Here is a 26,735-nt window from a genome sequence, read left to right on the forward strand (position 1 = left end):
TATACTATAAATCTTTATAAATCTTTTTATAAATCTTGTTATTACAAAAACCTGTTTTTTGACTGATAATCATTTTCAATTCCTGTTTTTTAAAGTAAAGTAAAGTGTCAAATCCTACTTACTACCTTGAAAAGTCATTTTCCTGCTTTATTTTATATCAATACAGAGATATCTGTGTAAAAAATACTTATTGAATGAAAAAAGTCTACAATTTACTTTCAAGAGAACTTTTACTGACATACTACATTTTACAGACGGTGTCACATAGGGGCTCCACTTGTCAAAGAATTGCCGTGGTGAATTACTATTGTTATTACACAGATTAGGGGTACATTTTTCTACATGATACAAATTAAGCTTTTGCAATGACATTTTGATATTTTGTATCCAACTTCCTTAAATGCATTTAATCGTTAGAACTTTTGTCCTATTTTGTATATGTTAGATGTGTCTATATATATTTATATATTTTTGTATTCATGCTTTTGTCAGTATCATATTGCAATGAAAAACTCAGCTCTTATGTCTGTTGATCAATATTTCAGTTATTGGAAAGTGTCGTAGATTTGTAAATTTCCTTTGTGTGGTACGGCAGTACGATGCTATTCACTTTTAAACTGTTTGTAATACCACACCTTTTTCAGCCGACAATAACGTTTTCTTGGTTCCTGAAACTAGATCGCCGTTCATATACTGCATGAAAAACGGTGCAACCAAATTAATAATGTTTCAGAATGGTGCGCGAAATACACACCATTTCGGGAAGCGCAGGTAATATTTCCAAACAATCATCCTCATCCTGAATTGAAACATTAGATTTGTTGGCCTTATTTAACAATGATGCATTTGTTCCTATGGACAGTCACAACAGATAACAATGAATGTGAAAAATGTCACTCATATATTTGCGAACACTGCAAATGTAAATTAAGATAAAATAATCGCCGTTAAGAACATGATCTGTTACAGTTAATGTGCAATGTATGGGTCGCGATCCAACATGTATGTAGCACAAATGTCGTGTCCAACACGTACGTAGCATAAATGTCGTGTCCAACACGTACGTAGCATAAATGTCGTGTCCAACATGTACGTTGCATAAATGTCGTGTCCAACACGTACGTTGCATAAATGTCGTGTCCAACACGTACGTCGCATAAATGTCGTGTCCAACACGTACGTCGCATAAATGTCGTGTCCAACATGTACGTCGCATAAATGTCGTGTCCAACACGTACGTCGCATAAATGTCGTGTCCAACACGTACGTCGCATAAATGTCGTGTCCAACAGGTACGTAGCATAAATGTCGTGTCCAACACGTACGTCGCATAAATGTCGTGTCCAACACGTACGTCGCATAAATGCCGTGTCCAACACGTACGTCGCATAAATGTCGTGTCCAACATGTACGTAGCATAAATGTCGTGTCCAACACGTACGTCGCATAAATGTCGTGTCCAACACGTACGTCGCATAAATGTCGTGTCCAACACGTACGTAGCGTAATTGTCGTGTCCAACATGCACGTCACATAAATGTCGTGTCCAACACGTACGTCGCATAAATGGCGTCTCCAACACGTACGTCGCATAAATGTCGATCCAACATGCACGTCGCATAAATGTCGTGTACAACATTAGCATTAAACATTAGCAGTAAATTGCAGTTGGGACATTTTGGCTAATGTTATGGAAGATTTTCGGATCCCATGGGCAGTACGTAGATACATGGACTAATTGAACGCGTTATTGTTTTGCCTATCACGCAATGTTTATAGTCAACGCTGTTGCCTTACTTACTCAATCTTGTACAAGTATACGATAATAATACTATAGTTTTTCATGTTATGTCTGTTTCATGCATGTGTATGTGCGTCTATATAGCCTTTATGAACTTTATAGCCATATAACATTTTATTGATATCATCATCATGTTCGTTTGTATGATTATTCTGGTTCTTTGGGCGCACCATATATTGATTTAGATACCTACACGTGCTACCACAAAGGACGAGCATCAGGTACAGCATATGTACCCGTCGTTATGCAAGCATAGTGTCCTTTAGAGTAGTGTGGCACATCATTGGTCGCAGAATACGCCACAGAGATCCACCAGAACAGAAGCTTGCAATATCCAGAGTGGAAGGCAATACCAAAACGTCCAATGCCATTTGATACAGCCAGTGAGGAGGTTGGAGGCTGCGTTATTGCACTTACCCAGACATTAGGCTCCATTATTGATACTTATGTTAATTCTGTGGTCGGGATGGAGCAATCACCTGATAAATAATATCATGATTTCAAATGCAGATCATGCGACACCATGCCTACTACAAAAATGAGTTATTTGTTTGTCATGTTAGCTTCCATGCATGGACTACAATTTTTCATTCGTCTTTTTAGCGTTTCTATTTAACTATTCTTTAATGGTCAGTTTATCCAGATAGTAGATTACATTAAAATTTGGATAAGTTCCATTTCCATGTCCAATGATAACATATTGTTCCATAAATAATATTTTAGTGTTAATTTGCTCCTGTGCAAAGAACAGTTACCGCGTGCAGCACAGTATCGACAGTGAGTTGTACGGTGAGATTGTGTCAGTGACTGGATAATTTGAACCTGCTAATACATCTTTGCTAGATATCAACAGTGGAAATATATGAAGGAACAGTGTATAAAATCACCCGGATGTCATATATGAACATGTTGTACTCTGCAATAAAATATATCCACTTAACAATCGTTCGTTGTGTGATTGCTCCGTGAAGATCAGGGGTAGAATAGGTCTTCAGCAACACATGCTTGCCACAAGAGGCGACTATGCTTGTCGTAAGAGGCGTCTAACGAAATCGTGTGGTCAGGTTCGCTGACATGGTTGACACATGTCATCGGTTCCCAGTTGCGCAGATAGATACTCTTGCTGTTCATCACTGGACAGTCTGGTTCAGACTCGACTATTTACAGATCGCCGCCATATGGCTGGAATATTGCTGAGTGCGGTGTAAAACTTCACTCACTGCTCTGAACAAAAGAATTGTCAGAGGTTGGTCTCGCAGGTCTCACTGATCTCACCGCATATTATCTCATTTATAAGTCGGTTTGTATCAATGGTCACAACAGGAGTGACATGGAATTGACGAAGATTGCACAGGTTTCTGTAATGCGAATGGCTTTAGACTCGCATCTTCTGAAATTATTGAATTTATTCTACAAATATCCAATATACAAGAAATGGCTATTTCAATCTATCAGTCACATGGTCAGTCGCGAAAGTATCGAAAGTGTTGGGGTTTTTTCCCCTATCTATGGTATTTCCAAAGGAGGACTGTTTTTATCTTCATCAGAACACTGTCAACGGTCTTCTGACAGACAATTACTAATGCATTTAACTTAAATGCGACAGCAAGTTCCATACATAATAGACATTTGGCCTGGAATCCGTTGATGCTGATGATAGTGCCTCGTATCACAGACAGAAAGTCAACAGTACGTTTCCGAAGGGGAGAATATCTGTTTTGGTTGAACTGACGTTCAGCTCCCAGTCTAATGTTCTACCATCCAGCTATGAGAATGTCATGAATGTTCTTGTAAGCGCCATGCACATCATCTCAAAATATGTTCATAACTGCATGAGATTATAGCATACGTATTTGTCTGTGTATATTTGTGTTATAAGGCGCAATCAGCAATATTCCATGGCATCCATGAGAGAGAGAGATCGTTGTTGAGGCTCAACACTGTCATCACCTCGGCCTGCTCTTCATCATAATGTTGCTGCAACCAGGAAGTTCAAATTTAGAGTCACTTCATCGATATTGTGACTGGTACAAGTCAAAGCCTTACAATGTCGACAAAGAACAGTAAAGCGACCACAATAGCACGGCCTTTGACTTTAAAATAATAGCACTACATGCTTGACCGTGATTCATTTGTCACAAGGTGTGCAAAACGGAGGATCCTCGCCTTTCAATGTCGCATGGCGGCCTCCTCAAATCTGGACTGACAATAAGAATATGCAGGGTTTTTTTTCATGTGATTTATAAATTCCTTTTTGGGTGTCTCGCTTCTTCTACATCAGATCACGTATGTAAAATCAAATTACTATATAATCTGCGTATTGGATAAGAGACCCGTGAAGGTCCGGGGTAGAACAGGCCTTCAGCAACCCATGCTTGCCATAAAAGGCGACCATGCTTGTCGTAAGAAGCGACTAACGGGATCGGGTGGTCAGGCTCGCTGACTTGGTTGACACATGTCATCGGTTCCCATTTGCGCAGATCGTTGCTTAAGCTGTTGATCACTGGACTGTCCAGACTCGATTATTTACAGACCGCCGCCATATACCTGGACTATTGGTGAGTGCGGCGTAAAACTAATCCCACTCACTCACTGGATAAGAAGTGATGTTACAGATTTGTATAGTGCTGCTTTAGCTGCAGCATCAGTATCTATATACTATATCTATATCAGTTGATATTTTCAACATCAAGCACAGCGGAATCTGGAACTAAAAGTGAGACTGAGATGGATGGTTATGTCACTATCCGGAACATTGGCATCAAGTTGTGTCAGCTAAAATGTATTGAACATGGAGCATGTTTGAATTTCGAATACGAGATTCAAACCTTAACTTGTCGCTTATCTACAGGTGAATCGAAGAAGACTGAGATGAAAGAACAATACATTTCTCATTCAAGCAATCATTCAATTGTAAGTAGAATTGGCAAATAATCACGATAAACATCTTCTAAGAAGAATGAGTGAATGAGTGAGTGTGTGAGTTGAGTTTTACGCAATACTCGACAATATTCCAACCATATGGCGGCGGTCTGTAAATAATCGAGTCTGAACCAGGCAGTCCAGTGATCAACAGCATGAGCATCTATCTGCGAAACTGGGAACCGATGGCATGTGTCAACCAAGTCAGCGAGCGTGAGCATCGGATCCCGTTATCCCCTTACGACAAGCATAGTGGCCTTATATGGCAAGCATGGGTTCTAAGAATGATGATGGTAGTACCGGTGGGTAAAATCAAGTCAATCATTTAATAGACCCTGGAAACTTCAAAAACAGTATCAAATATCGTTATACTTAATGAGGCGTCCGTTTGGAAATGTCCTGCTCATGCCATCCATATAGGCTTTCTTGGATTGATGCAAGCTTGGGCCCCGTTGTTCAAAACAACTATATCTTGTGAAGCTTTACCTTCTACCTTGACTAAGGTTGACGTCCCGTTGCATGAATCTACCTTACGTTAAGGTACCCTTAGTTAAATGTGACTAATCTTGACCGCCAAGCTTGTAGTATAGACTTCATGTGTTCTTATCCTGGGAGAAATTCAGGAGCGAAAAGGTCTTTGTACTTAACTAAGGAAGGGAAGTCCCAAGTAGAGCGCAAGGTTCTTCTGACCAATTATAAGAGGCTTTGTGGACTGATGATATTTTGTCCTGGAACCCCTGCCATATCACATTATGGTGGCACATAAGTACATAAACGTACTAGTGAGTGAGTGTATGTGTTTTTACGTCGCTTTTAGCTATCTTTCATCAATATCACGGCGAGAGACACCAGCTATGCGTTTCCCATATTGTACCCATGTGGGGAATAGAACCCAGGTTCGGAGAACACTTTAACCACTTGGCTACCCCACCGTCCCGATAAACCTAGTAGAATCTGTACTGAGCAGATAACTGCAAATATCACATATTTTTGTTTTACATTTTACAGCTTTCTAAATGGCATTGTGTGCTCATGCCTTTTGGCCGTGGGAGTCATGCCAATAAACTCTTGCCAAATTGGTATAATGTCGGTTATACAGTCATCCGGTTGACGGACATTCTTTTTGAGAAAGTTTCCATGGTTTAATTTGTTAGGTCGTTCAAATTTGGTTAACTGTCATTTAGAAGCGTTCAAAGATTTACCCATGATCCTTTTCTGATTCTGACATGGACGTGATCTGGCACTTTATACGATGGTAGTTCTTGCTGATACACCTCAAGCTAAAGCAAAGCCTCTCAGCTATATCCCCACGCTCTGAAGAGAGTGAGTGAGTTAATATTTACTTTCATATCGGCAATATTTCAGCCATATCGCGACGAGAACAAGCTACTTTTACAGGGAAAAGGTTAGAGTTTTTCAGAAATATATTTAAAAGTAGTAAGCTATCTGAAAATGAAATAACTGCAGACAGTACCAAATACAAACGGGCTATAGATCACCAATAACTGAAGTTAAATAACCATACTAAAGTCAGTGGGGACTTGCTGTACTTATGCTACCCGCATGGGCCCTCGTTCTGAAATGGAATTACAGCGCGAATGCATAACAAAACAATATCATCAAGGAGAAACCACACCTGCTGTCTCAGGGCATGACTAGGAGTTGCATAAATATGGATCCCCAAATACTGTATATGCACAGTCTTGTTATATTGATTACACCTCAGGTGATTCGGGTAAGGGTTTTCATAATATCTGGAATCCTTTCAGCACAATTGAATCTATTTGGGAAAATACTTCAGCAAAATCCCAGTCATGATATATTACGTAACAGTTTCTAGTCCTTCACAGTTCTACGGAGACCGTTGCAGAGATATTTTTTCATTTCAGTTACTTGACAGGTTCTGAAAAATACCTAGTGAAGTATAACATATACATGTGGTTATACATGACATATATATAAGAATGTAAATCGTATGATACTAAAAACGAAATATAATCTTACATAGTTCTTTCTCTTGTTTGAAGTTGCCGACTAGTTCCAGGTGCAGCCAAGACTTGCGGTCTCGGATTTAGATGTGTGGTGACTCGGTCTGGAAAGGCTGTTTGTGTACAAGGTAACGGCTGCTCAGTTCACTTGTTCACTTGTAGAGGCCAGCATCAAGGACGATACTTGTATTATCAACAGACGTACATTTACAGTAGTATTGCAAGCTATGGTGTTGCTGGGAACGAAAATAATGATTTGGAGAATAAAAAGGATAAGATAACAAACCCTTGATATTCCTGAAAAACTCACATGTTCGGTTTTGTTGACTACAGTGTCCCAGACCGATTATACCTAATGATTGCCTCCTCCGCCAGTTCACCTGAGGAAGGTTCACATGGAACCAGCCAAATCTTCTTGACGTTTTCCTCTTTTTCTTTATTCTTCTGTTTGGGGGTATTGCTTTGATTTGTTTTGGCCCTTTTTGTTATTGTTTTCATTTTGCCATTATTTTACATTTTCGTGGGGTGACCTGAAAAATGACGGGCCTGATATATAGTCTCCTCCGTAAAGGATTGCATGAGTGAGTGAGTATACGTATGGTCTTGTACGCCACTTTGTGCAATATACCAGCAATGTCACATCGGGGAACAACAGAAATGTTCTTTACACAATTGTACCCATGTAGGGAATTCGAATCCGGGTCTTCATTGTGAGGCGCGAACGCCATCAAATACTAGGCTATCCTACCTCCAAGGATATGTATGAATATTGCTTGATGATGGGGACAGGTCAGGTAGTGATCACTCACCGAAACACAAACCCTTCAGAATGCCACAGAAGTCAGTCAGCATCGTGTATGCACACCAGTCCATCAATACAGGCACTACCACAACTACACACAGGAGATAATGCCAGATATCTGATCGCAAGAAATGCTGGCTGAGACAGGGACTCATATTTGATCCTTGTAGCATCTTGCAGATTCCCGAGCATATTCAGTGTAATTCTATCCAATGGTATTCCATTCTAAATTCCCAGTTCTGTATTTACTCGACCCGAGATGATCGTGTACAGCAGACAGTTATACACCAATTCTCTGTATAGCGGAACCTGCATTTTCATCAGACTGTGACTGGCCAAGGGAATGTTCACTTTTCTTGATTTGTCCATATTCAAGGAGGTGTTACCAGTTAAAACTTTCACAGAAAGTCAAGGTTATTGGCTCCATTTTACAGAGATTTGGTGTATAGCTGCTAAAACTCTCCCATATGTAACAGGATTGCCTGGAGACATTTACACTTCCAAGCAGACTTGGCAATGAAATGATTGTGCCACTTTCCAGCGTTACACTGACTACGTTCACAAGTCCAGTAAAGAATTCAGGGTGATTTTACATGTGTTTCGCTTGTAGATATGTTGTATTTATCATTCTATTCAATTTTAATGCAGGATATTTACTCCTTGGCTGTGTATAGATATGAAGACCTGATATGAAAGCTCAAGTAGGTTTAGAAACGTTTTCCGTACAACAAATATTCACGTTACAGTCCCTACTAGTAGCTTATTTATTTATTTGTTAGTCGGGTTTTTTATTGTCTCTTTGTTGTAAGGAATGAAGAAGTAATTGATGTCATTGTATCATAGTAATATGCCAAATCTACAGATGGCAACCAGAACTGCATTGGATCATCTCCACCAAATAGCACTGACAGCCATGAATCTTCAAACAGCCTCACACTTCACGGTGCTTGTCGGGTGGGGGACCTGGATCGGGTGGTAAACATCCTATCTCGGAGTGTGGTAGACGTCAACAGTAGAGACGAGGAGAAAGGAAGGACACCACTCATGGTGGCAGCATGGAAGGGACAGGAACGGATATTTGACCTTTTAGTGAGAAAAGGAGCTAATGCAACATTAGTGGATGATAAAAGCCGCAATATCCTGCATTGGGCCTGCACAGGAGGTCATCCGGACATGGTGGAACATGTGCTCACAAGGTACAGCATGTATATCAACAGCAGAACAAATATCGGAGTAACACCCCTGATGAAGGCTGCTTATCATGGACACACAGACGTGTTTGATTACCTCGTGTCTGTCGGAGCTAATGTGTCACTGGTGGATAACGACGGCGACAATTTACTTCATTTTGCTTCCATGGGAGGACATGCCAACATGGTAGAGCACATTCTGTCACAGGACTTTGTGAACATTAACAGTAAGGGGAAACATGGAAGGACACCGTTGATGAGAGCAGCGTATTACGGAAACAGGAAAATGTTGGACCTGTTTGTGAGGAAAGGTTCTCGAATTTCCTCAGTTGATGATACTGGAGAAAACATACTACATTTGGCTTCTATGGGGGGACATCTGGAGATGGTGAAGTACATCCTGTCACATAACATGGCAGACATCAATGCCAAGGACAACGATGGCGACACCGCAGCCATGCTAGCCAAGCTTTATGGACATCGTGCAGTGTATGACTTTCTACAACATGTTTAAGTATGTGGTCACCTAACCTATACTTTGGTGAGTGATTCATTTGTTTGATAAACTGGTGGTTCTATTCACTTTGTGTAACCAATGTGTTGTGGGTTTTTTTCACACATTATAACATTTAATAACGAATTAGTTTGAGTACTCTCTGTAATTAATGAGATCTAATCAACATGTGAATTTAATTACCTCATTTTGTCAAAGACATTGTCTTTGCCCAGTTAGTGAAGGAAATCATAATGGTGTGTGTTTGAACCAGTCGTGTGACTACTCGTGTGACTACTGTGGCTATACATTTTAACTCACTCACTCGTGTGACGAATAGTGATGTCACAGTATGTTTGGTTGACTTCTGTGTATGACGTATGTGTGTATAGTTGTATGTTCAATAGTATAACACAGAAGGAAACTGAATCACCTATACATCATGAGCGCCTTAATAGAGGAAATGCAATGCGTGAGCGTACATGTACAAAGAAAACAGTCGTTAAAACTGGGAATAGAGGGAGTCATTTGATACTCTGCCGTTGCATTATTTTCCATTTTCGAACCTTTTAAAGTTTATCTAATATGATTCTGCTTGTTTACTTTTTGACACTTTTTGGCGCCAATTCTGTTATATGGGTCATGAACATGGGGAGCCAATTGTATTCAAACGTGCTGCGAAACAGCATATTGATCCAGTTTTGTAGGTATTGGCAAATCTGTTGCCATGTTCTTAACTGTATCTCGGGAAACTTCAATTGTACTGAACATATTATGTGCTTCTGAAGAACATTACGTTCAATAAAATATTATAGAATGTGCTTCTTGTCAGTTTATCTCTGCAATGCATGCGTCTATCTCAGCTTTATGGCTAAATGTAACTGGACAACCTATTAAGACTAGAATTATTGTTACCTTGAAGTTTTCACAGGAATATCCTAAGTGAATATTATTCAATTTTCATAATATATGATAACTGTGACATCTAGTATGAAATAATAATCTAGATAACAACGTCTGCAAAAAATCTGAGTGAATTCAGTTTTAAGCCGCACTCAGCAATATTCCAGCTGACGGCGGTCTGTAAATAATCGAGTCTGGACCAAACAATCCAGTGACCAACAATATGACCATCGATCTACGCAATTGGGAACAGATGACATGTTTTAACCATGTCAGCGAGCCTGACCATCCGATCCCGTTAGTCGCCTCTTACGACAAATATGGGTTACTGAAGACCAATATTCTAACCGGGATTTTCACGAATCCCCGGACCTGCAGCAAATGCATAAAGAAACCATAATAATTAAAGTTATGGAAATGTGTAGAGCACGTTTGCAGTGAAACATCAGTGACAGGAATACTCTCAGCACTAGTTACGTGTGATGAGTGAGTGAGTTAATATTTATCTTCACAACTGGGGATGAATAGAGTAGTACATTTCCAGTGTATAATGGCGATCGGCTCAAACCTGTTGTGTGTGGAAACAGAAACGGGTGACCATGAATGAGGCAGTAAAGAAGTATGTATAAAACAAAACAGGCGCATTAATATTGGTCGTCAGCCACTTGTAATCAAGATGTAAATAAACTGAAATGAACTGAAATTGTGTGTTTCAGGAGGTGCTGAAGTGTGAGATCCTGATAGCTGTTTGGTGTTTGCAGATTATCTACTACATTGTCTCAGGAAACAGTTAAAATAATCACAAAGTCAAAGTAATGACACGAATATTTGTCAAGGGTAGTCAGAAACGTGAATAATGAGTTCGTGATTTATGCCCTATGTTCATTCTCTATTCTGGCACATACCTCCTCCGGGTGAGGTCACGTGATGTCTGCTGATCCTTGATAGCCCGGAACAAAGTGTAAGTGGTTTGTTTGTGCAAGTTAGTGAAAGAATTTTTCCAATAATCTGGAGCTGTATCGACAGGTATCCTCTGATCTTGTGTTCACAATACTATGTTCATTTTCGTCCTAGACATAGCCTCTCTTCATTGTCTCTTGTTCGAGATTTACATGACATGAACATTCAACCACATCGTAGTCGATCAACGGCAGCCTAAGGCGATCGCTTCCGCACACCGGAAGATGCTACAAAAATTGTCACCAGACATGAAACAGGTCCTACGAGTATTTGTTATTTTGCTGTTTGTATTTTCTACATCCAAAACAAGGCAGTGTGTAGATCAGACGACTAAATCTGTGGACGATGGTTCGATGACTATCAGGAACATTGGCGTCAAGTTGTGTCAGGTAAAATGCATTGAACATGGAGCTTGTTGGAATTTTGAATATGACATTGAAACTCTAACGTGTCGTTTACCGAGGGAGGAACTAAAGAAATCCGAGAAGAAGGCTGGATTCATAAGTCTGTCAAAGAATCACTCCAACGTAAGTAACTTTGGCAAACCCTTCCAAAACCAGCCGGTATCTCTGAGTCCATCGTTCCTTTTAGATAACACCATAACTGTGTGTTTATCAATCACTATGAAATACTGATGACACACCTTTGATGTAGTAGTTCAGGTTACTGGAAAGACAAGTCAATTATCTTAAAATCTTGAAACGTAATAAGTACAGAACTGAACTGGACATCAAATAACTGCCATTGCGTCAATTCTATAAATGTCATCCACATATCCATTAAGCTGATTTCACTGAGGACTACTATGTACCTGATCAGTCAACTTCTGAGTTATAACGCTCTCTGAAATCATTGTCGTAACAGCATGTTCAAAAGGTGTGATCATTTCTCAACAGGAGACAGTTGTCAGTTGGAATATTTGTTTTACCTCATTATCAGGCTGTCTTGTGGATGCAATTGTCAGGTACTTGATGCAGAGATGTACATTTGTATATATGTATAATTGACTATCAGACCTTTATGGAATACCTCATAAAGCACTTATAGTTAATCCGAAAAGAAATCCGACTCGTATTCATGATGAAAGATCATGGAAGATAATTAAGGTTTCGTCTATTGGGATGTGTACTTCTTAACAAAATATTCATGGTTTCAGTAGAGTATTTTCTATGCAGTGTGTGGAGTGTGTGTGTGTGTGTGTGTGTGTGTGTCTGTGTCTCTCTGTGTGTGTGCGTTTGTGTGTGCGAGCATGCGTGTGAGTGTGTGTGGCAAATTCATGCCCGAGTGGATGCATGATGCACATGCATGTCGATTTCAATGTTGCGTTTGTGCGAACTTGCCCTTTCCACAAGCAAAAACATTCCTAACCTAAAATCTCAAACAGTTCTTTACCTGGTTAAGCACACTATACGGCCACGATTCCTGTTTTCCTCCAACTTGACTCCCACTGTATATATCTGAAAAACATAGTGTTACGGTTAAGAGTTTACCGTGACAACAATTTAAGAAATCCCCTTGTAAACCAGCAAAACAGAACAAAGACAAGTTGTTTACGTTCACATTCTATTGTTACGAGGGCAAGGTATACAAAGTCACAACGGCAACCAGCCTATTTATATATAAACTAAGTCATTCAAGAAAGTTCAGGCACAAACAAACATCGTCAACACTGTAGAATGCCCTAGAATAAGTCTCCCGGAAGTAAACATCGAAAACTAGGAGCAGGTAAATTCCGGAAAATCAGAATGCTGAAAGTGTTGACCAGATATTAAAACGTAATGTGACCCATAATATTTACTATTCAAAACACTAAACATTGTGACCCAATAATAATTATTACTGAATTAATAACAAAAATATACAGAAAGTACACTCATAACAATAGGGCCAAATACTCCACTGATACTTAAAGGTCCCTTCCAGTATTACGTGTCTTTTGCCTTTTAGTATATACTGTAATTCGTGCTGTTCCCGAGGTAATGACAGATACCCAGTGAGCATATGGTTATACTTTTGTAATACATAAACATAAATCCCTTCTACATTATAGAATCCTACAGACCAAAAGGCTCCGAGAAACACCGGGTTAGATTTGATCTCCATCAAGTCCTTCCTGTCATGAAAGGTGACTAACAGTATTGGGGGCTCCCTGACTTGGCTCATGCATGTCCTGGGATCGATGTGTATTGCTTACATCGGTACATCGGTACTTGATGATGATGTTAATCACTGAATTGCCTGGTCCGGAGTCTGACATAAGATTGTTGAGTGTACCGTTAGACAACAAACCCACATAGTATTCTCACGGTCCTTCCTTTTTTGTTTGAAGGTCACGACCAGTCGCTGTACATCCAAGACTTGCACAGTGGGGTTAAGATGTTTGTCGACCCGATATGGACATGTTGTGTGTGTAAAAGGTAGGGGCCAGTATTTTCGACATTTTCTGCTGTGTGCTCTTGGGTCTTGCTCTGCAACAGTTCTATGTTATCAGGCAGACATTAATGTATCGGGGATCGGATACTCCAGGGCGACCATGCATATGATACAACCACTAACCCAGTCGTTAGTCATGCTCACGTGTTTTATGTAAATGAACGGCAGATAGGCATGATCAAGGCATAAGAAGATAATGGGTGGACAGATGACTATGTTCGGTTTGTCTAAGAAAGACCAAGGCCCCTACTACGGGTCAGGTCCACTCAACTGTACAAATCAGTACACTTCAGTTTGGCATAAGTAAGGTTCAGTCTATGCATGTCATCATGAATCTGATTCTATCAGACTCAAGAAAATAGGACCGTCCAAACAATGAGGACTTGAAAACGGAAATTCGAATTGTATTCTTCTGACGAAACCTGATTGAAGTTATATAAGATGTAGCAAAATGTGACATGCAAATGCTCTCTCTAAAATGTACTATTTACATTTTGGTAGGTGTCATAAAGGTGTACTTTATAAACACAAAGTTATCTCCTTTGGGCTCATAAAGGTCTTAGGCATTATCGTTATTACTGGCACAATCTAGTGGAAGCTGGTGTCTACATCAATGGTAAAATCACATTCATTATGTAACCATCGTCTAGAAGCAATACCATGTATTTGTTGCCCTTCAGTAAAGGACACGGGTGTTTTGTATATTTAGACTGTTGTCACAGTAATAGTTTTAACGATTTGTATTAATTTGTAAACAATAATTGCAATTGACAATAATACCATATTTTTTCTGGATTGATGGGGTTTTTTTTATGGTTTTACACCAAGTTACGATTCTTTTTTCTTTTTAGTTTTAGTTTTAACTTAAGAATCGACTCATATATTCTAACAATATTATGTCATCAGAACGGTTTTTGAGCAGGCTGGTGAATCTTCACAAGAAAAGTAGTGTGACCGATGCCCATTACATTTGATGACGTCACTGTGAGATAAAAACACTGTTGCTTCTGTTGTCAACTTAATAACGTGTTACATTAGAAAACGGGTAGTATTAGCAAACATGTTTTCTGTAGTTAATGAAGCTAACAAAGTAATGTCATTCTTACATGATAGCATCTCTACCAACAGATGGCAAGCAGAAATACCCACAGGGATCACGGACACCCCAAACTGACAATCAGGAGACCTCCGGGGTCGTCTCACTTATCGATGCATGTAGAAAAGGGGACTTGGAGCTAGTAAGACGCATCATGGCCTGTTGTGTTTCTGACGTTAACAGCAGAGACAAAAAGCATGGTACGACACCACTCATGGTGGCAGCATCGGAGGCACACAGGATGATCTATGACTTTCTTATAAGACAACGAGCTAATGCTTCACTACTAGATAATTATGGTAACAACATCCTGCACTGGGCCTGCACTGGGGGATGTGTGGACATGGTTCAGCATGTAGTCACTGGCTACAGTATGTATATCAACAGTAGAACTAAGGCCGGAGCAACTCCACTGATGAAGGCTGTATGTCATGGGCACATAGACGTGTATAGATATCTTTTGGGTATCGGAGCTAATGTGTCACTGGTGGATGATGCTGGTAACACTATCCTTCACTTGGCCTGTATAAGGAGACAATTAAAGATGGTAAAGCACATCTTGTCACAGGAGGTAGTCAACATTAACTGCAGAAACAAGCTGGGGAGGACGCCACTGATGATAACGGCATACAGTGGAAATATGAAAATGTTTGAACTGCTCGCGAGCATTGGTGGTAGTGGTTTCCTTAAAGACACTTTTGGTTCAAACATACTACACCTGGCCTCTTCAACTGGACGTTTGAAGATAGTGAAGTATATCCTATCACATAACATGACAGACATAAATGCCAAGGACAACATCGGGTACACAGCAGCCATGTCAGCACAATCCGCAGGTCACCATAGAGTGTCTAACCTCCTTGTGTCAAAGGGTTGTCCATTACAATAGGTGCAGCTGTGAACTCGAAGCTTTGTTGTAATACAGCTGGACGGGGATTTATTTGTTCTACACACATTTTGCTATACCTACACGTCAGTGAATTTTTGGGTATGTTTTGTATGTAATCAAAGTGTACCATAATGTGCTAATGGCGTTTTGGGATCATGGCACTATTTCTAACTGATACTGATTTGTCAACTGTACGTTGTATTTTAAATACGCTTGTGGCAATCAGGTAGCAAACGTTGGATATTGTCAATGGTACAAGAATCTGTATCGAAACGTTGCACTCACGTAACAATTAAACTTATCCAGAGGTTGATGAACAATTACTGCAAAGGTTGTCACTGACTAACGAAAATTGATAGCTTAAGTAAGTATCCATGTCTTTAAATATTGTTGAATAAAATATCTTGAAATGTGTGTCAGACACCTGTATCTCTTCATGGTGGGAGAATATGGAAATATATTCGAGTGAGTTTGATGTGCCTTAAGCCTGAAGGCTGCAACAGGTATATCGCGTACAGCGGTTTGACCTGAAGATGTTCCAATATGTTGATAAAATTAGGATTCGAATGGTTCAACAAAATTATCACTTGTCGGTATTCGGAGTGTGTCACAAGTGAACTAACGTATATGGCACTGCTGCCATAAATCTGGCTAATTTAAAATGACTATACTTGGGAAAGTATGGGGGACCCCTAGAAACGTCCTCAGAAATGTGCCCAGCGGAGTGAAATATAAGCAGTGTTTACGTTGAAAGCTGATTAGTTATTTTACATACAAAATTTGGAAAGTCGTGTTTTTTAGAGTAAAGATTTGTTAGTGAAAACACTCAATTGGGTCAATGAGAATCGTTGTATAGAGAAACGCACTTGTGTATATGAATCATTCGTCGTTTATGTCATCAATAAAATCGTTTAGACAATAACATTCCGTTAGCTATGTTCCTTATAATGTCAGCACGACGGTACATGCACATATGTCATATTTGGGATTTCACTTTCTTAGTAAAATACAAATTCTAGTACTAGTGGAAGTAGCGGTGGCTGAGCGGGTGAGGCGGCTGACTCTGAGGGTGCGGATTCGAATCCCGGATGGGACTCAACCAAAAATATACTAGAATTTGTACTTTACTATGAAAATGAAATCCCAAATATGACATATGTTACATTTGACCACTTTCTAAAGTGGCATTGTGTATAGAATATTTTTTGTGATTTTGTCAAACAGTCACATAATGCCATAACATATTTACTTAACTCATGTTCAACAGAATCAGAGGCTTTTCCGATACCCCAAAAGAATAGATATGCATTATCTTCATAAACTTCTAGCAGACTGACCAAGAATGGCTCTGTTTTGTATACATCCTGCTTTCCTCTTTATCGATTAGATAATCAGTTACAGTCTTAAGCATGTAAGCCATGGCTTTTGCAACCATATGTCTAACGTTGTCGTCTACGTTTGGGAGTTCATGATCGAAAAAAATAATATCTTTACGAGTTGCTGCTAAGGTAGATATCATAATAAACAAATATCTCTTTAAGTATTACATTTTCCACTTTACTAAAGAGTCATCATTTCTATTTAACGATAATAGAACACTTTTTCTTTGCCTATCTCTTTCTAAGTTAGTAACAAAAATAGCGTGTGCCCTTTTCTGCCCATCTTACTATGGATCTGATAAACACACTTTCACGTTTCTCTTCATACAAAACTTTCAGTCCATCTGACAAGTGTTACGTTTATAAATGTAAATGACAAAAGGTATAAGAAATATCCTCAGAACCAGCAAAATAGAATACAGACAAGTCTATTTTCAGTAATATGTATTGAGCAAACAAGAGGAAGATACAAAGAATCACAATAGAGGTTTCATGTACTGTGCAACTGAATCAAATCTAAAGTAATGGGTCACAAATATAATATCGTGTGGTCAGGCAGCGGTAGGTCAAGCGTTGACGAAGAGACAGGCACATGACGTAGGTCGAATAATGCACTTCAGTTATCCGTGTGTGTCGTCAACACAGCAACCAGCCTTATATCTAGACAGTCGCTGATTCCTGATTATTCGAGCACTGTGCGACCACATCGCCAACAACTTAAAACTTTCTCGCAGGTTCCTTGAAGTAAAAGCAAGAAGTCAAGATAAGTAACTCTAAAGCACTACCTTAAAGGCCTGCCACTAAAATACTAAGAGCACTGAACATTGTTGATACGAAATATGACCCACAACAACTATCAGTCAAAACAATGTGACAAAATGATAACAATCGCTTAATCATTAACACAATTTACAGAAAATACACCCCCGTAACACAATTCTTTAAGTTTTAGTACATTATCCTCTCTCTGGTTGTCTATTAACATATCCCCTAAAGTAGCTACTTCTTTTATGAGCCTCTTTTCCTCTTTATGGGTATTTTTTATTGTTTATGTTTATTATAATCTCTACTTTATAAGTTGTATGCTTCTCTCGGGGGTAATATGGTATGATGTACTTCTCTTTGTAGCAGTGTCATCACTCGCCTGGTAGATGAATTACCCTCTCGAGAAACATACAACGTTTTCATCTTACCGCCATGTTAATGTACAAAATATTATTTTATTTTGAAGATTGCAAAATGGAGTCTGCCTCCCGACTTTCGACTTGACTTAAAATCAGTGAAACATATTCTGACAAGCTTAAAAACTGCTTTAAAAACTGGGGTTTATGTTTAAGTTTAGTGGTTGCAAACGATTCAATGTATAAAATCGTGTAAATGAAGCAGCGAAAGTCGATAAAAATTGTGTACAAAGTGAACTCAAAACCAGCTAATTAAACGGTTTTCTAACACCGTGCACTGCATGCGTCCTATTACTTCACATAAAAGTAAAATCCTCTTTTGAGATTTTGATAATGATTCGCCGAATTCTTCGATTTTGTTATCATGGCATGTCATCTGATATATTTGATTATAGATAATTTCCAGGAATGCTTCCGCCCACAGGATGCGTCATATTACCACGTCTTGCGATTGTTAGAGATACAGCATCTGGGTGGAGATTTCCGGTCACCTTGGCAGCGGGTAACATTTATTCCAGTTGTCACCCTCTTCTGAGGAGTGCACGGGAACCTGTTACAGCGTCAATGACGAGCGAAATTAAATTAGTTGACATGAAGTTAAAAAAAATATTCATAGTTACAAACTTGATCCTTTCCCATTCTGGGAGTGGGTTATTGAGTTCGTCATCTACATGGTCTAAATAATTACTTATTTTGTTAACATAAGCACGTGATAGTTGATCTGGTCTTCAAAAGGTATCTCGAAAGAAACTAACTAATGGTATGTATTAATTCTAGGTTTAACTGTACCAGATTCGATATTTTTGTACAAGGGGGCACAATATTCAATCACTGACTGAATAAGTAAAACGTTCTTATGAAAATTAAGACTTCTCCAGCATCGAGTAAACTATATTCATCGATTAATTCACGCAGACTTCACTGAGCATCGTTTAATCAAAGACCGTCCTGGGAAGGATCGTTGATTGGCATTTTGGAAGATGCTAAATGATGAATATATACATTTTCCTGGCAAGAACAAGCCCCGAAACTGTGTGGTCAAGAATAAAAAACAAGAAGATGTAAATCAAGGGAATTCTCTATATTCATCACCAGCCATAATAACGCTACGATTGGACTTATAACTTGGACTGAATGATATTCTATTTAATTCGGAAAAACTAATTGTCCCTATCTCTTATAATATTAGTGACCTAATTATTAATATCCTGGTAATATGTGCCATTAATTTTAATATTCACTAAATCAAGGGACATATTATTCTAAAAGATTTTATATATTTCATTAATACCAGACACAGCAACTGTCCGCCCTCCCGTGATTAAAAACAATATCACAGCCCCATTGATCTATCCGAAACCTTTCATCATCCACATAATTAGGGGTTTCTTGGATAAAATAAATGTCTGCATTTATGTCTATCAAAAACTATAAAATATCCCTTCTTTTCTAAGGATTTCTTAGACCCTGGCATTTAGAGATTCTATATTAAGACAAACAGAACTATTTTGAGAACAAACATAACTGATAAAATATTGTTGTACATGCCACATCAGCGAGACACTGCAGAATGTTGTTGAATAAGAAAACTAAACTGGCCCCCGCTGCTAGGTGTTCGATGTATGTTCTGCCAACCAGCCTGATTTATAGACCAGATTTATTGCTCTGAATGAGCAACACGTTTCTGGTGTTGTCACAATGACACATGTACGGAAAATACGCAGCCAGTCCCATACATACTGAATGCTATCGATTATACTGATAGTGCAACCCATGACACAAACTGCTTTCAGTGTCAATTTGCAAAAGGTGAAAGTGGAAAACTTTAAAATAGTTTGGTCGTTTTTACTTTTTTAACAAACAATGCAAGGATTTCACGAGGTAGTATTTACTGGTGAACTGTGCACAAACGGAGGAGTTGAGCATTCCTTGTATATTCTACCCTGGTGTCGTGACCCTGGAGCTATACTCTAGGGTATTTAATGCCTCTTGCAAAAATACAGTTTGACAATAAGAAAATATCAACAGGTTATCCTCTTGAGATAATGATTCGCCGAATTCTTTATTTTTGTCATCATAGCATGTCCTTTCATTATCGATAATTTCCAAGAATGCTTAGCTATTTTCTTCCTGTATATGCATATATACTTCAAACTAACTAGAAGGAAACATATTCGCTTTGACCTTTTTCTATTAGTTACGTTTCTGTAGCATGTATACTTGTGCAGTGTTGGTAATGGAGCCGAGCAGGACCAGGGTCCGTATTCTTGAAACCGTCATAGCCCTAAAGAATTCTTAACGCTGATCGTAGCCAATGTGTTAAGATCGGGCTCAAGAAGTTCGTAGGGCTACGCAGGTGTCGACATAGCTATCTAGATCTAAGTAGAAGACACAATGGTGTAGACCAGTTGATCGAACAGGGATATGCATCGTTTGTTGTCAGTCTAAGGCACTTGTTCCTGACTTTTCAGATGAGAAGTTCACTTAATGAGATGACAAAAGGGGTTCTCAGTCTCTTGCGTTGTATAATCACGATGAAGTGACAAAGGTGGTGCATTTGGTACGTCCAAAGCAAGACCATTTTGAACGGTATCATTTGAAAAATGAAAGTGCCAAAAGAGTGAGAATATTTGTCAAATGTAGTCAGAAATAGATCTGGATTTATGTTTCTTATTTTTTGTTTAGGTACATATCTCCTTTCTGTCACGCAGTTTCTGAACATTTTTTTAACGTTACGATATAATCTGAGTGCTTTTTCCCGGTTATCGTAGCAGCAGTTGCTGTGGTATCATTTTGTGATTATCTGTGGCAGTATATTTCACTGGTCTTATCGACATGTCTTCTGTGTGGTCTTGTGCTCAGAGTATTGTGCATATTTTCTACCTAATTGTTTCCATTCATAGGCTTGTCTTCGACGTGTACCAGAACGTGAACATTCACTCCTCTGTGAACACTGCAACATGACACAAGGATGTTTAAGTTGTTTAAGTTGTTTAAGCGACTGTAAAAAACAAATCCTAAATGTATCAGTTATTCTGCTGTTTTTATTTTCCACATCAAGTACCACGGACTGTCGACCTGAGATGACCGAGTCTGTGATGAATGGTTCTGTGACTTTCAGGAACATTGGCATAAAGATGTGCCAACAAAAATGTATTGAACATGGAGCATGTTTGAATTTCGAATACAACACTGAAACATTAACCTGCCGTTTATCAAGAGATGGGTCAAGGAAGACTGACGAAGGATACATTAGTCTGTTGAAGAATCATTCCAATGTAAGTACAATTACTCTCTGATAAAAGCAGGTTTCTTTCACAAACACTTGCAAATGCAAGTCAATTGCTAAACTTAAAAACACGCCTGTAACCTTGATGCGGGCCCGACATCATTTTCATTACTTTTGCATCTAATTCGAAACTGCATCTGACAAATGCGTTAAAGGTATCCTTCATATCTTTGATAGGAAGACATGATCAAACGTTGTGATATTGTGGGGATATTTCATATTCACCCAATTATCATGCATATTATCATCTGTCACATAATTACCAGTATTTTATGCGCAGATGTATATGTGTTACCGATATAGTTCTTACTCCGATCGCTGGATTGAGATGTTGAATGTTTTGGAGTATCTAGTTTACATCTCACTAAGCTAAAGTTAAGTACCTTATTTGGTCTTAGAAGTTATTCTCTTTCGTATGCAAAACGAAAGAACCATCAGTAAGTAGAATTCAGTTAGTGCCTGAGGGGATGGGTAATTCTAAATATCTTACCCCATCAGTATCATATAGGTACAGTGATTAGAATGGCTTTATTGCTTAAAGCTTATATAGTCTAAACTCCAAACATATTTAAAACAAATATAATTTATTCATGACATAATTTATAATATACATTTCCGATTGCGAAAACAACCCAAATAAACATTATTATAAACATGCAATCGTAAATCCAAAGTGCAATATTTTGTCCTTCTGTTGCCTTCCCTCGAAAAGAAGCAGCCGTGATACCGAACCCAATCAGAACCTATGGGCGTGCACTGAAGTATAACAAAGACTTTCATTGGCTGCTTTATCGGTTAATATGCTGAGTTGTATGTATATAGAGATATTGGGTTTTGTAAATACATGCTTATTTTTTCTACATTTGTGTTCGATTCAATAAACAAATACTGAGATGGTGAACTACTGCGTGGCAGGAAACTGTCGTTCGTCCAAGTATAAAGCAGAACTTGAAAATGACAGCGGTTTCTGTCCGATCCGGTGCATCCGAGAAAAATGCAGAGCAGCATAGCTTTTGAACCACTTCCAAGCTCGGGTGAAATTAGGGAATCGTTTTAACTCCGATTTCACGGGCTTCTTCCTTCACATTAGTTTTCAACTTTACAAGTTGAATTTGCATATTGATAATTTGTTGTAAGTCCATACCTGAAAGTATTAGAATCTTGAAAAAGCACCCACGAGGATCCCCGTTAGAACTGGTCTTCAGCGACCCATGCTTATTTATCGAGGCGATAAATCGGGATCGGATGGTCCGGCTCGCGACTTGGTCAGCATTACATGATAAAAGACCTCGACGCATTTTTACAATACATCCTGTTTTAGATTGGGTGCCATAGTTTACCTCTTTCTTAACAGATGCTGAGCGCTTTTGCCGTGGTGAGATATCTGCAGGATTTCGTGACCAATTCTTCTTACAATTCCACCGCCATGAAGGTGGATCACCACCCAGTATAACTTTTTGAGTGGGTTTTTAGTTAGCAATATCATTGCAACATCACGGAAGGGGGCACCAGAAATGGGATTCGCACATTACACATGGGTGGAACCCCACTCCCCCGAAAAGAAATCCCCTGAGGATCATTTCTCCCTTACCTTTGGACTTTATGACTTATTATTAGCTTCTGACCTGAAATTTCAGATACATGTATTTTCTCGTAACTTTAGGTTCCTATCAAAACGTTGACATTTCAAATATCTTCTCGTCACTTTATGTTTCTTTCACAAATTTCAAATTCAAATATTTTCTTGTTACTTCAAGTTTCTGTCAAAAACGCTATTTCAATAATTGTCTCGTTCAATGATTATTTACTCGTTTCTTCAATTATTCCCTCGTTCCTTTAACTTTCTTTCAAAAACTTCAAGTGACGAGAAAATACACGAAGCAACACCCAAAAATTTCAAGTTTTGGAAAGAATTTTTAAGCAACGAACAATACTTGAAATTTCGAGAATTTGAAAAAAATCAATTGATTCTCGTTTTTGACTGAAACTTGAAGTAATGGGAAAATACTAGAAACAGCGAAAAACACAGATGAAACAACGAGAAAGTAATCGACTCAAAGCAAAATTATTCGAAGCAATTCTAAAACACCGAGAACATACTCTGAATAAAATATTGGATTACCCTTAAAACTATAACACAAGAACCTATCAATAGTTAAGGCAGAATAGCCTTTCTTAATCTTTAAAAGATTAAACGATCTCTATTTTCTACAGAGCTGGAAATTAAAATGTTTTCTATTTTTAGGGTATTGTATTTATTGTCTATTCCGAAATTGTCTTTCTTCCTTTTTAACCTTTTTTTATTATTCTCGAAGTAATAATACGTCTTTAAAACTCATTTGTTGTCAAATGAATCAATGCTGAACCTGATCAGCATCAATCTGATACCAATACCATCTGGCCCCGATTTCTCGAAACAAACTTAAGTCTGAGTTTTGACTTAAGTCTGAGATTTTTCTCAAATTTGAGAAAACACTTTTCACAGAATGAACTGAAATCGGCACAAAACGCAAACTATATTAAACAATTGAGTTTCGTGGATAGATTACTTAAGGTGTTTGGGTTTTTATATTTAGAAATGCAGTTGAGTTAAAAATTCAGCTGTTTCAAATTGTGAAACTCAGTTTGAGATTTGAGTGAAAACTTAAGGTTTTTTTTCGAGAAATCGGGGCCTGATGTGAATCTAATATCAATACAACACTATAGAATATACAATGAACAACGCCTGTGCACAACAATCCCTGTACATAACAACACTTGTATATAACAACACTTGCACACTACAACAATTGTATATAGCAACACTTGTACATAGCAACACATTTACCTAACAACAGCTGTACATTACAACACCTGTACATAACATCTTTACATTACACCATTTGTACACTTATGCATAAGAAAACTTTTACATAACAACGCTTGTGCATTACAACATTTGTACATAACAACGTGTGCAATACAACACTTGTACATAACAACATCTGTACGTAACAAAGAACGTATCGCCATGTTCCTGTGTTTGAAGGTCTCGGGTTGTGGCTGTACAACCAGAACCTGCAATCTCGGGCGACGATGTATAGAGAAACGATCTGGTAAAGCTGTCTGTGTACGAGGTAAGGTTTGATCTTATTCACTGTCTCTCCCATGTAATTCTTCAAACGTATTTATAAGTTATAGACACGTACACACATTCACTCACTCACTCATGGCCGTATACACACTCACTCACTCAACACAGACACATAGACACGCACACACATTCCCTCACACACACGTAGCCGCATACACACGCACTCACTCCACGCAGACACATAGACACGCACACACATTCACTCACACACTTGTAGCCGCATACACATGCACTCACTCAACAAAGACACATAGACACGCACACACATTCACTCACACACTCGTAGCCGCATACACAGGCACTCACTCAACACAGACACATAGACACGCACACACATTCACTGACTCACTCGTAGCCGCATACACACGCACTCACTCAACACAGACACATAGACACGTACACACATTCACTCACTCACTCGTAGCCGCATACACACGCACTCACTCAACACAGACATATAGACACGCACACACATTCACTCACTCACTCGTAGCCGCATACACACGCACTCACTCAACACAGACATATAGACACGCACACACATTCACTCACTCACTCGTAGCCGCATACACACGCACTCACTCAACACAGACACATAGACACGCACACACATTCACTCACACACTCGTAGCCGCATACACACGCACTCACTCAACACAGACACATAGACACGTTCACACATTCACTCACTCACTCGTAACTGCATACACACGCACTCAACACAGACATATAGACACGCACACACATTCACTCACTCACTCGTGGCCGCATACACACGCACTCAACACAGACATATAGACACGCACACACATTCACTCACACACTCGTAGCCGCATACACACGCACTCACTCAACACAGACACATAGACACGCACACACATTCACTCACTCACTCGTAGCCGCATACACAGGCACTCACTCAACACAGACACATAGACACGTTCACACATTCACTCACTCACTCGTAGCCGCATACACACGCACTCACTCAACACAGACACATAGACACGCACACACATTCACTCACTCACTCGTAGCCGCATACACACGCACTCACTCAACACAGACATATTGACACGCACACACATTCACTCACACACTTTTACAGACACATGTACACACACACAGACACAGACACGCACAAATATATACACACACAAAAACAAGTTTGTATCACAGAGGGTTGCAGAAGATTATCGACAAGATTTGGAAGTTTCATGTCTTTGTGACCTGCCAAGCCATGTAAGAGGGTTAACAGCTTTAATCATCCAGCCTGTAAAAATCTAGACGGAAAACAAGAGCCTAGCGTGCAGGTGCATGTGTGTCTTTTACTGTGTCTGTTTATAGCTTCTATTCTAATTAAGAAAACACATTGCCTTTGTGGACATGTGACGTAAAACAGCGTCACATTATAACTTATAAGTGGGTTACATCCTTGATAGTGTCCTAATGCAATGGACGGCTCTGGTACATTGATGTCACTTTACTATTATTATATATTAATCTACAGACGGAAAGCAGAACTACCCCGAGATATCTCCACCACCCAAAACTGTCAGTCAGGACACGTCAGAGGACATGTCACTTCACGATGCCTGTAGAAAGGGGCACCTGGGACGAGTGAGGTGCATCCTGTCCCGGAGTGTAGAAGACGTAAACCGTAGAGACAAGAGTGATGGAATGACACCACTCATGTTTGCAGCTCAGACTGGACGAATACAAATATTTGACCTTCTCATTCAAAAAGGGGCTAATCCTTTCCTTGTAGATTATTATGGCAACACCATTCTGCATATAGCCTGCATGACAGGGAACATGGATATGGTGAAACACGTTGTCGTAGAAACTTGACATCAACAGTATATCGAAATCCGGAAAAACACCCTTGATGAACGCTGCGTATAAAGGCCATACAAACGTGTTTGAATTTCTCGTGAGTAGAGGAGCTAATGTATCACAAGTGGACAATTCGGGAGGAAGCATCCTGTCCTGGGCCAAGAAAGGGGGACGTACAGTGATGGAGGAGTATGTACACAAATACCTTAAGGGACAACTCCCCTGAAGATATTGTATATCATGAACAAATAGACATATATATTATCTTGCTTATGCGGAAACCAATGTGTTACTGGTGGACAGTGACGGTAGTAAAATCCCACACGTGCCCAACATAGGGATACATCTGATGATGGTTAAAGTTGTCCGGTCACAGGACAAAATTAGCATTGACGGCAGAGTGAGTGAGTGAGTGAGTTTAGTTTCACGCCGCATTCAGC

The 26,735-nt window shown here is 39.2% G+C and overlaps 1 protein-coding gene across 1 annotated transcript in view; it reads left to right on the plus strand.

Annotated features, from left to right (window-relative positions):
- The window catches only part of LOC137294317 (uncharacterized), a 47,581-nt gene that overhangs the window by 12,723 nt on the left and 8,123 nt on the right, over positions 1-26,735 (plus strand). The window contains exon 9 of the mRNA XM_067825354.1: positions 8,376-9,185. Within this exon, the coding sequence (XP_067681455.1) occupies positions 8,376-9,185 (810 nt within the window). The remainder of the gene's footprint in view (positions 1-8,375; positions 9,186-26,735) is intronic.

This window comes from Haliotis asinina, chromosome 1 (assembly GCF_037392515.1).
Source record: "Haliotis asinina isolate JCU_RB_2024 chromosome 1, JCU_Hal_asi_v2, whole genome shotgun sequence".
Taxonomy (NCBI): Eukaryota; Metazoa; Mollusca; class Gastropoda; order Lepetellida; family Haliotidae; genus Haliotis; species Haliotis asinina.